This window comes from Lolium rigidum, chromosome 1, assembly GCF_022539505.1.
Source record: "Lolium rigidum isolate FL_2022 chromosome 1, APGP_CSIRO_Lrig_0.1, whole genome shotgun sequence".
Lineage (NCBI taxonomy): Eukaryota > Viridiplantae > Streptophyta > Magnoliopsida > Poales > Poaceae > Lolium > Lolium rigidum.
In genome coordinates this window covers 855,059-867,727 of record NC_061508.1, presented here as the reverse complement: position 1 = coordinate 867,727, position 12,669 = coordinate 855,059, and the positions used below count along the sequence as shown (strand labels likewise).

General features: G+C 43.8%; 1 protein-coding gene across 1 annotated transcript; it reads left to right on the top strand.

Annotated features, from left to right (window-relative positions):
* The first annotated feature begins 7,845 nt into the window (after positions 1–7,845).
* Positions 7,846–12,444, top strand: LOC124684812 (nuclear transport factor 2-like). Its single transcript, XM_047219062.1, has 9 exons — positions 7,846–7,986; positions 8,101–8,241; positions 8,342–8,714; positions 8,807–9,039; positions 9,519–9,678; positions 9,763–9,884; positions 9,966–10,031; positions 10,849–10,915; positions 11,994–12,444. Exons 1-9 carry the CDS (start codon positions 7,918–7,920, stop codon positions 12,236–12,238), a joined length of 1,476 nt encoding a protein of 491 aa, XP_047075018.1. The 5' UTR covers positions 7,846–7,917; the 3' UTR covers positions 12,239–12,444.
* Positions 12,445–12,669: the final 225 nt, after the last annotated feature.

The window sequence follows — 12,669 nt, the reverse complement described above, 5'->3', positions numbered from 1 at the left end:
TCCACTTCTACTGCTCCATATTCACTATTTTTCTCACTTCCATGGTACTTTCCTGTTGAAGTACTCCTTGATTAAGGATAGAAATGAGTTTTAATTGGTCCTTCCTTCAGATTGTTGTGGTTGCTTCTCACAACTTTACTTCCTTCTTCTCGCTGAGCCTTCATCTTGTCTTCAAAATCTTCGAAATTTGTCACTTCCTCGCACGAATACATTTACCCTCTAGATCTATAACATCAAGTAAGAGCTTGATATTGCAACATGCATTTGCATATCAAAGTCAAACTTCATGTATGGATCTAGTCAAACAATGAAAATCCAATAAAATCCAAGAAGATTCAGCTTTGTGCTTATAATACACATCCTTATATGCCTGAATATAAGAGTTGGGTAAGACATCCCTAAACATCAGGCTCAGATGTGTAGTATATAACACCACAAAAGATAGGTTTAGGTTTTGATACTTAGCACATATATATGGATTACTACTATTTTTCTCAATATTTACCTCGATTGCTCACTTGTAATCAAATAAACTTGAGCAAATTGGTCTAGAATAGTTGTGGTTGACCTAATTTCCTTGGGAGGTACTAACTTACCTTCCATTTAATTGAAAACTAACCTCACATGATCTCTTGAGACCATAACATGGCTACTCTCAACACCTGATTGTTAAAGTTTACCACCAATAACTCCAAGTTTTTCTATAAGCTATGCTCTAATAAAGCCTTCTTCCGACTATCATCTATGGTTCGAGCATACTTGACACAATTTCCAGGATTTTAAGGCCTAAGTTTTTAAACTATTCCCTAAATCCTACTCCTTAGCATACTCATGTTATCTCACTTATGATGTTCTACTTCGTCACATCATGATTCTCAAGTGAATCATATATGATTTCCAACTTTACCATGAAAGTAAACTTGTATAACTCCTATCACTCTTCCTTACCTCCTATGATTGACTCATCATAGGTATATACTACCTCATATTACTTATCTACATTACTTAACATCAGTCAGTTGACATTTTAAATGACTCTTACTTAACTATAACTTGCATTGGTATACTTCTTCCAATAGGATATCTTCCTTATGGTTGTATCATCTCTTTGGACTACCATGTATTGTATACAAACTGTGGTCTACTACCACCAATTATCTTAAGCTCCAATGGTGTTCTAGTTATTTGGAATGAAGCAAGATAACTAACTAACTTTACTTTAGAAAATAGATAAGAAAAATTGACTCAAGTGTGTCAGGATTATTCTCAAGTGAATACCCATCTCAAGTCAGAAGAATAGTTGGTTTGGCTAAGACAACTTCCTATAGACACTACCAAACCTATAGGTCTCATTAAAAGGGTTTTAATCCTAGGGTCAAAGCATTTGCTCTGATACCAGCTGCGGTGACCCAGCGTACCACTGCATGGTGTAGTACACAAGTCGTTGACATAACACAAGTGAAACATCGCTCCACTCATATTACATCCCTCAGAGTGGTACAACAGAAACATATGCGAGTCCAAGGCATATCTATAGAAGGATACACAATCTGTTTACATGAGATCAACACAACCTCCTACTTTACAGTGAGGTAAAACTTCAAATAAAGCTCCAGAAGAACGACTCGTAGTCTAACTTATTTCTAACTCCAGCTTAGGAACTACTTGGCTTGCTATAGAACTCTAGCTACTTAGGTGCTAGGATTAGGGAAATGTTCCCTTCTATTACTAATCTAAGTTTCCACTCTAGCTAATGCACAAGTTGACTCCATTGACTTCTTTGATTGGATTCTTCATCTTGTTGCAGTTGACTCCTTTGTCTTCGAGTTCCACGGTAGTTTCTCCTTTGGTGCCTTGATCTAAGAAGGGGGTTCAAATGGGAGGGAATGAGTACGAGCGTACTCAGCAAGTTCATATTAGGAAATAGGTGTATCATGCACTAGCTACAGCCATAGACCGAGAAAGTCATAGGCCAATGCAAGTTTTCATAAACATTTCTTCAAAAGGTTTATTTTATTCGAAAACTATGCCCGTCGGTCTTCACGAGTTGAACGGAACTTCATGGAGTTCCTTTCCGCCGCGTTCGTAGTTCCCTTCCCGGAACAGGGAGTGACAGTCACAATTCAATACACTTTGCAGAGGTGCGTTACTTTTCCCATAAGAGACCTTATCCTTGTTGCCAACCAGGCGTTAACTTTCCCGTCCACACTTCCTTGGTGTGAGGCCAGGTGTAAGATCCAAGCCAACACCGCCTTCTCCGCGACCCTGCAAACCCACCCTTTTGTCCACCCGTACACCCCCGGTAGACGTCTCCCGATCATACGGCTTTACCCACGGTGTACTTTGGACAATCCATCATAGACGGTAGAGCCAGTCATCCACACGGATGGGGATTTAAAAGGCCATCCCAACCTACGGCAGTGCCTCCAACACCCCGCAGGCTCTAACCAGTCCGTTGGCGTGCAGGAGGGAAAAGATACAACTGACTTCCCCAGAGCCATTATAGATCTTATGGTCAACGCGATATGTACGGCGCTAGAATCACTGGACGACATTGGTACTTAGTCCTAGATGAGTAGTACCCATGCAATGGAACCTCCACCATAAACACATACCATGGTTCCATTGCCCACCACATAGTCATATTCATAATTGTAAAATAATACTTTGCTTTTCAATGCAAGAGTGATAAGTATAGTACTTTGCATATAGTTTGATAAAAATAATCAAATGACATGAGCAAGCGATGAACTTGCCTTTCTTGACTGCAAGATTATGCAGGCAAAAGCTTCGATACGTGAGAACTCCAAATTCTGAAATAACATCATTGTCCGGTAAGGACAATGTTTAAAGAACTGGCAAATATGCTATAATGCATAGTATGAGATGCAATCGTCCCGAGCGTGACCTAACCTCGATGATTTAGGATGTATGAGTTGTAAAGATTTCTTTAGGGTTTGTTGCACTTTTAGAATGGTTCTCAAACAAGGTTCTTATAAGGGTTTGGTTATATTAGCATCATACCCCAGTGATATAAGACATCATAACAAGCACACACATAAAGAATAGTGGTGGAACAATATGTAAAGAACAGTTATCAATTTTAAGTTCTACAGAACATGGTTGATGATTACTTATACTATACTTCAAAATAATAACTTTTGAAGAACATGTTAATTAAGAAATAGGAAGTATTTCAAATAAGAACTATGGCTTCTATGGTTTGATTGACCTTTGTACTTCAAAAGAATAACTTTTGAAGAACATGTTAAATAAGAATAAGAACTATTAAAAATAGAAGCTATGGCTTCTAGGGTTTACTATTGGGATTCATTTAGTTTTCTAATAGGGACTAGTTGGGTTCTTAAGTTGAATGGGTCTATATGTAGCAAGTTTTGGCAGGTTTATTACTTATGGTTTCTCCTAAGCATCATATCAAAGTATGATTATCAAGGTGTTGCTATGAGTTAGGGTTTACCATGGCTTCACATTTGCTTCACTAAGTAATCACTAATAGTTCCTATGCTAAGTGGGTTATTACTTTCTAAGTAGGGTTTAGTTGATTAGGAGCATATAATATGCATTACTACAAGATTGGTATTAGGGTTCATCACTATGGTTCTACTAGGGTTTTATGGTTGAGGTTGATTTCAATGGTCTGGTATGGTGATCAATGGTGTTAACATATTAACAAGCTAGGGTTTATACCTAGGTGGCACTAATTGGATCATATAGGTGTTAACCAAAAATAAAGACATGCAATGATAACCACATGTGAAATGATTTTGTTTTAATTTAGTAGATCATGATCATGCATGTATTTGTTGCTAACTAAGGTTCTATAGGTATAGATGAAGTTTATATAATCATGTGGGCTAAACCCCTAGGGTTTTAGAATTGAAGCAATTTATGATGAACACATAAAATAATGGGATCAAGGTTCTTGTTAATATTAGAACTAGGGTTTCTTCATTGATACAATTCTTAAACTAATACTTGACAATAGAGGTGTGGTCACTAATTACTTTGAAACAAAATTAATAATGGTTTTAGTATTTTATTAATTTTCGCAAGAATTAATAATTAGGGTAACTCCTGTTTAAATTTTAATTTAGGAACTAGGGTTTTATATTTATGGTTTAGGTTTTTGAATAACTTGTGAACTAAAAATGTTTAAGTAAACAATCTTTGAGTTACCAACAATAATATTTACTTCTAATATTTTCTTGTTTTAGTATTATGGTTTAAAGAAAATAGAAAACAATTATTTGCAAATTAGGGTTTACGAATTACCACTAATATTTAAATTAATGACAAGATGATTAAGAAAATTAATCCTAACATTTTATTTACTTACTGAATAGTTACTATTTAATCTTTGGTACTTAACTGATTTATTGGATTTAAATTGTGTTTTCAATAAATGAAAAGGCATAATTAATAAAGTTAAAAATAAGTGAATTTTCATTTTGACACACATTTTTTATTTTTTTATTTTATTTGAATAGAGTTTAATTTTGTGAGCATTTTGATATATTATTTATATTTTTCTGAGTTGATATGAATTTTCTATGATTTTGCAAAGTTTTAGCTATTTACTGGAATTTGAAATAAATGGAAAACACTAAACGTACCGGTTCGTTTCTAGTCTGAGAGACAGACATGTGGGGTCTGTGTCCACCTCAGCAGCCACGCGGCAAGGACCGGTCAACCTTGACCGCGGGTTTGACCTCACCGGCGTTTAACCACCGGCGGTCTGCTGAGGACGGCGCCGCCATTTTAGTGCCTCCCGAGACGAACTACTGACGGTTTTCGACTCCCTGGAACCTAACGAACACGATGGTGTGGTCGCCCTCCTCAGAGGACCATCGGAGCTATGCCGGCGACCACCCTCCGCGGCGGTTTACTCCGGCGAGATGTCGAAATCGAGCTAGAGACAGAGCTAGGAAGGATCAGTGGGTTCAGGAGACGCGCCAACTCACCAGGAAGCTGATGAGACCGTCGGTGAAGCTTGAGATGGTCGGAGACGACGACAATCGGATGTTTTCCGGTGAACCCGGGTGAAAGGGAACGCCGAAATTCTTCCTCGACTTGGCTCCCCTTGATGCTCTGCTCCTCCAGGGTGATCTACATGGCCAGGCGCGTCGACAGAGCTACTCCATGGACTCCGGGATGGCTTGTACCGTCGGGTTCGTCATCGACGCCGGCGATAGTACGTGGAAGAACACGAGAGATAGAGGGTGTCTGAGAAGAAATGGATGGGCGGCGAGGTACTAGGGTTTCCTGGAGAAGCTCTTGGCCTATTTATAGAGCTCGACGAGGTCGAATTGGTAAGTTCACCGTCGGCGACGGCCGAGATGTGGCGGTGACATTGATACTGCAAACGAGCACGAATCGAGATGTTTTTAGATAGGCTCGGACGCGAGAAGAGTTGGATGCAGTTTTGGAGGGTTTGGCGACGTCCGGGGTGTGCTTATCCGCGACGAGGACATGGCCACAGTGCTCGCTGGCATGTCGTCTGCGAGGAAGAAGATGGAGCTTCTTTTCTTCCTCGCCGAAACGGTGCTCTACGCCGACTACTTCGCCGACGATCCATTGCACGGTGAGGCTATTTTTAGGCGTCGTTTCAGGATGAGCCGGAAACTCTTCCTGAAAATTGTGTATGCCCTGCGAGAGTACGACTCCTATTTCAGATGCAAGTTGGATTGCACCGGCATGGCAGGGTTCTCCGCCCTCCAAAAGTGCATGGTGGCTATACGAATGCTGGCATATGGAGCTCCTGGTGATTCTACCGATGACTATCTTCGGATGGTGGAGTCCACCGCCCTTGATTGTTTCTACCGGTTCTGCAGGGCGGTGATAGCAGTGTTCGGGGACATCTACTTGAGATCACCCACTGTCGAAGACACTGCTAAGATCCTCGCTGTCAATGAAGCTTGAGGATTTCCGTGGATGCTTGGAAGCATTTAATGCATGCATTGGAAATGGAAGAACTGTTTGTTTGCCTAGCAGGGAATGTACATGGGTCACAAAAAAAGCTGCACTGTGATACTTGAGCCAGTGGCTACCTATGATCTCTGGATTTGACACTCCTTCTTTGGTATGCCGGGATCCAACAACGACATCAACGTCTTGCAGTGCTCGCCGATCTTCTCCAAGCTTGTTGAGGGTCATGCTCCCCCGGTTAACTTTGTGATCAATGGCCAGTATTACAACAAGGGATACTATATTGCAGACGGTATCTATCCAAAGTGGGCAACATTTGTGAAGACTATCTCAAGCCCCGCCCTCTCGAAGGAGCAGCAGTTTGTCAAGGAACAAGAAGGTTGCCGAAAGGACGTCGAGCGTGCATTTGGTGTCCTCCATCAGAGATTTGATGTAGTCCGGTTCCCCGTTTTAACTTGGTCCAAAGATCAGATGTGGGAGGTGATGAACTGTTGTGTGTGCTTACACAACATGATTATCGAGAATGAGCGGAAGTATTCGGTTCCTCCGAGCGAGCAAGCTGCACCATATGATAGAGAGGGTCCTCTTGCACAGCCTAACCACCAGGTGCCGGCGTCGTGGGCTGCGTTCATCGCTATGCGTCAGGAGATTCGAGACTCCACAATGCATCAAAAGCTGCAGGATGATCTTGTGGAGCACGTATGGATGCTTCGAGGCAACACCAACTAGTTTTCATTTGATTTGTTTGAAAACTTGTCTTGTTTTGTTGAACTGTAACCTTTTATTTCTAAAAATAAGCCAAATGTTGGCAAAACTGGTCAATTTTGCAGAACTATGCTGCATATTTGAGATTGTGGTTGTTTCCAGGGATGATTTTTCTTAAAAACGCCGAACACCGGGTGTCTACCGGGGAGACGGCTGGAACTTCGGTGCTACCCGGGCCAAACTTTCGTCCAATCCAGCGCAAAATAGCGTCGGATTTCAGACTCGGGAGCCCCAACGGATGAAGATGCTCTAACGCCCGTGGCTGCGGCAGATAGTACAGTGCAACTTACTAGCCGCCCTTTGTTTCTTGCTGCCATGTATAAGCGCAGAGTTGGTACAAGAACACTAACTACACATTGTAGATCTGCCACCAGATCTAAGCTGCCGTCGGTAGGGTTTAATGTTGCTCTCCACGATTTGATAGTCAGACGAGGAAGACGATATGTCGGCGAGGCGGTGGAAGATGACATGTAGCGGTAAAGGTCCACTAGTCGGAGAAGATGGCCGGATTCTTCCCTTGGGATTTCGCGCACCCGCGAGCTCCTGTCATCCCTCTCTCGCACAAGCTTGGTGCATAATTTTGCCAGCGAACACACAAAGAGGCTGCTTCGTCAAAGACGGCCGAATCGAACGTACCTCCCATATAGATTCTAGGCTCCTTCACCCAAGGTATGATGCAGGACCAAAGGGGGGATTTGATAGAGAAAAATACTTTGGGAGGAAGAGAAATGCGCAGAGTGGCTCCACCATGTACGAGTTGGGATTGGCGAAGAAGATCTAACCCGAATCGTAGGCTGACACGTAACGCCCGTGGCTGCGGCAGATCTCACGGTCGCCGCAACCGAAAGCACGGCGCGCGCGCACATCAGATCACATCCGCATCCAGCGTTTCCACCGGCTGGAGCAGCAGATCACAGCTCACTGTCTGTCACTCGCCGAAACCAGCAAAAAAACCACAGCAGAGGAACACACACAACACACGCACTCACACCCGCTCCGTCCCATCGCAGCCGTCCGAATCTCCAACGGCCGCGCGCCAGCCCTCGACTCACCCCACTCCCACACTCTCTCTTCCTCCCTCCCGTATAACCCTCGCCAGCCGCCGCCGCTGCTCCCCCTCTCTCTTCCTCCTCGCCCATTTTTTTGCGGGAAGCGCGACGCCACACGCCCAAACCCTCCTCCCCCTACCAAAACCCTCCTCCTACCATGGCCGCGCCGCCTCCTCCGCCCGCCGCCGCCGCCGCCGCGGCAGGACCCACGCCGCCCGCGCAAGTGGTAAGTCACCCCACTCCCTCCCTCCCGATCCGTCCGCCCCCGACCTGCCTGGATCTGCGCTGACTCGACCCGCTCCCGCCGTACGCACGGTCCCCCTCTTCTCCTCCTCCACAGGTCGGCAACGCCTTCGTCACGCAGTACTACAACATCCTCCACCAGTCCCCGGAGCTCGTCTTCCGCTTCTACCAGGAGGCCAGCCACATCGGCCGCCCCGCCACCGCCGGCGCCGACCTCGACACCGTCACCACCATGGAGGTAAACCCCACCCTCCCCCGCCCTCCCCCCGCCCCCCTCGCCCCAGATCTGACCCTCCGCGCCCGACATTTCTCACCCGTTCCCCACCTCCCCGCGCCAGGCGATTAACGAGAAGATCACGTCCATGGACATCGCGCGGGCCGAGATCAAGGGCGTCGACGCGCAGGACTCGCTCTGCGGCGGCGTCACCGTGCTCGTCACCGGACACCTCACCGGCAAGGACGACGTCTGCCGCGAGTTCGTGCAGTCCTTCTTCCTCGCGCCGCAGGAGAAGGGATACTTCGTCCTCAACGACATACTGCGCTACGTAGGCCAGGGGGAGGCCGCCACCGCCGCCGCACCGTCGCTGCCGCTCGCGGCGGCGCCGCCTCAGCAGCCGGCGCCGGAGTTCGAAGCCGCGGCTGCGCCTGCTGCAGCAGCTCTGCCCAACGGCACCGTTGACGCACCTGCCGAGACTGCCCCTCGCGACCTGGGTGCGCTGCCTTCTCACATCTTCCTTCTTGAAACCTATGTTTCCTGTGAACCATCCTTTGTTAACTCTCGCATAATAATACTCTGTCTGCAGACGCGCAGCCGCAGCCAGAGCCGGATCTGTCCGACCCTGCGCCTCACGAGGAGGAGGATCCCAAGGAGGAGGTGTACAACCCACCCAATGAAGTCGAGGTGCCTGTTGTCGAGGAGATACCGGTGGCTGAGGTCATAGATGAGGTGCCAAACAATGTGGTGGCAGCCTCCGTGCCGGTTTCCGCTCCCCCTGTACCGCAGGAGGAGGCCCCTAAGAAGTCCTACGCGTCGATTGTACGTTTTGGAAACCTCTTATTTCCATCTACAATGCTGGAAATAACATTTATTTCTGATATTTTAGCCTGTACATATATATTTTTACAGGTTCTTCATAAGTTGGAACCATGCAACTAAAATGTCTAATCAACAGATAGATAATTTATGGGGTTTAATAAATGTTCTAAAATCTCGAGGGTAAATGTTCACATGATGCTTCTGACTTCTCACTTTCAGGGTTATTGTTGCATAAACTGATTATGAAATGCTGATGCTAATCTTAACAGGGGATCTTCTTTGTATTTTACTTTTCACGGGTAACATGAATCAAAGTATGAAGTATCTTATGTTACATTATGATTGTTTTTTGTATAATAGTGCTAGTGCCTTTGTTGGAAGTTTTTTTTTATGCTTAACTGGTCAATATGTGTGCATGTACTTTTACTTTTTTGAGATTCTCAGTAACTCAGTATCATTGCATTCTCGTTGTGTTCCAGGTCAAAGTCATGAAGGCGGTCCTACCACCAAATTCCGCTGTTCCTTACAGGCCTGCTCCACCGAAACCCGAGAAGCAAGCTCCTCCTGCTCCCGCTCCAGTCGTTGATGCTCCAGCTTTCAGTCCCAACCCTGAGAGCAGCACCATTCAGGATCCAGAAGGTACTATCTAAATCCAAGACTGAATTCTATACCTTATGATTTCCATTATCCTCTGCCTGAAATGATTCACATTCTTCTCTATAGTTGATGCTCTTGCGGTATACGTAAAGAATCTGCCCTTGCACGCCACACCCAGCCAATTGGAAGAAGCGTTCAAGACATTTGGTACTATTAAACCTGACGGGATCCAAGTTAGAAGCCACAAGGTGCGTTTTCTTTGCTCAACATATGATTTCAGTGAACCAAACTCTGAACACCTGTTCTTACGTTTCCATCTCAAATCGCAGATTCAGGGATTCTGTTACGGCTTTATCGAGTTTGAGGATGCAAGCTCAGTTCAAAGCGCACTAGCGGTAATTTTTAGTCCAGCTATTAAATCATTTGCTTGTTCTCTATTGAAGGATCCGTGCCATTTTTTCTTCTATTTACAAATTACAAATGGCTTGTCAGTTGTCACCGAGTCAGTTCATTTCATGATATTTGCATCATGTTTGAAGCTGAAGGCTTCGTTTTGAGGGATGTAGATGTATGTGGAATCGTATAATCAATTAATATGTGCATAGCTTAATTATTTTTTCTGTCTGTGAGTTCCCTTGATGCTCTGATATTATGATTTCGTTTTAACCAAGCTACTAAAAGCAAAGCAAGTTCATTGTGTTCATATACTTGCTGCAGCGATGTTTTCATTTATTCATTTCTTTCATTATACGAGGAAGGATGGATGCATAGAGTTATAGGCTAGTGATAATGTTTTTTTATCACATTTTTGTTATTCCCCTAGTAACTAAAAATTAGTGCTACATTTTAGCAAGAGAATCTGGGGACTGGAGATATTCAAACCTTATTCTCAACCCACTAAAGCATGCATGCCCTACTCTCTGTAGAGAAGGTTCTTTAATGTTCTCTGATTCCATTTACAAGGTTCTTGATGAATTTATCTTGTTTTAGTTTTCTTGGTTTGATAGTTAGTTTTAGTCGCATGACTTCTGACTGACATTTAATTTGTAGCTTCCACTTGTTGTTTACTTGTCTTACTCTCTTTATCCTGGATTGTTTGTTTTGCTTCTGCATTTTAATCTTCATGAATTAACCTCTACTACAGCCCAAATCAATTTGATAAGCTCCACACTAACTTTTGCTTCTTGATCTCATTAATCTGTTACTCTGAAGGCTTCTCCTGTGACGATAGATGACCGGCCATGCCACGTCGAAGAAAAAAGAACCCCTGGTTCACGTGGTATGTTCTAAAACTTAAACACTGAACCTTACCCTTTTTTAACCTTCTGACGGTAGGAAATGCTCCTACTGTCTTTTCATTTCATAGAACACCCAAGGTACAGCTTACATAATTACATAGGGACAAATGGGGTACCTCAGCACCTAAAAGACTAGAGGTTTAGAAAGTGTTCAGGAAAGAGTTAATAAAAGGGTGAAGCGTATTTTTAGTCCTATGAATTAGGAGCAAGAAATCTGACTTTAGCCTAGCCATCCAGGAGTTTCTATCTGGCTGTATGCCCTGAAAAAGGAAGTTATTTCGTTCCATCATCCCTACCCTGCCATGTCTATAGCATTCCTGGCCTGTTGTACATATTATTACTCTACAAGTTTTGGGTCTTGTTGCAGATATGTTTCTAAGTTTTTTATCTGAAGGTGAAAATGACAGTGAATAATGATCAATCCATGAACTGTAATGTACTCCCTCCGTCCCGTAATATAAGATGTTATTACAACATATTAAGCCTATCTATATGTTGTAATAACATCTTATATTACAGGACGGAGGGAGGTAGCTTATAGTCGAAGTTTCATCGTTTGACTAGTGAAATGGTTACATATTTTGGCTAACACACAGTACTATTAACGCTGTTATCTGTGCCAATTTTTTAAAACATTACTCCGGTCTACCACCTGCTGTTTTGCTCTTCCATATTTTTGTGCATTGCTGACTAATTACATTTCTGTGATGGACATGATGCACAGATATGAAGTTAAATCATTTTTTGACATGTTTTTTTAAAACATTACTCTGGTCTGCCACCTGCTGTTTTGCTCTTCCATGTTTTTGTTCATTGCTGACCAATTACATTTCTGTGATGGACATGATGCACATATATGAAGTTAAATCATTTTTTGACATGCACATATAGATTAACTCTGATTCTGTTACTTCAACAACAATTTCTCTTGTAATTTATGGAACTGTGTATGATACAATTCATGGCACAATTTCTACTGTATGCCTTGGAAAAATGATGCGTGTCTGCTGCATCTCTTTCTCATCAGTTGATGATACATGTGTTTTTTTCTGGTTTCAGGCAGTAGCAGAGGAAGGTTTCCACCGGGTAGAGGTGGTAACTTCCGAGGTGAAGGGATGAGAGGCCGTGGTAGTTACACTGGCGGGAGAGGCTACGGAAGGGGTGATTTCAACTATCGATCTGAATACGGAGGCAGAGGCGGGGGTAGAGGTGGCTCAGCTCGTGGAGGTGGCGAAGTTGGCTACCAGCGGGTCGATCACTCCAGCACCGGTGGTCGTGGTGGTGCTCGGGCAGCTGCGAAGTGAGTTTGTTAGCTATGCGTTGGTAGAAGTTTGCTATTTCATTGTTGTTGGACTTACTAAGATTCACAAAAAGAGTGTATCGTGAGCTGGGTCATAAATTGATGCTCTCCTTGTTTTGTGGCAAGGAAAGCAATGGTGATATTGGTTACTAATTGTAGAACATTACGTCTATTCAGATGGAAGTCGTAGTAAGTTTTGGCATTTTTTGAGCTGGCGACGTGTTCTACTTTCCGTACCATATTTTTTTGGTTCTACTTTCTGTACCCTAGTGAAACTAGTGCGCTCGCTGTTTTTTGCCAAGAAAAAAAAGTACTCGGCTGATTATCGTATAATCATGACCAGGTGAGTAATTTGGCAGGTATCTAGTATTTTACTGCTTAGGTTGATTTGCTGTGCGGATGAGCACTTCTTTTGTTGGCTGTTGTGTAGCACTT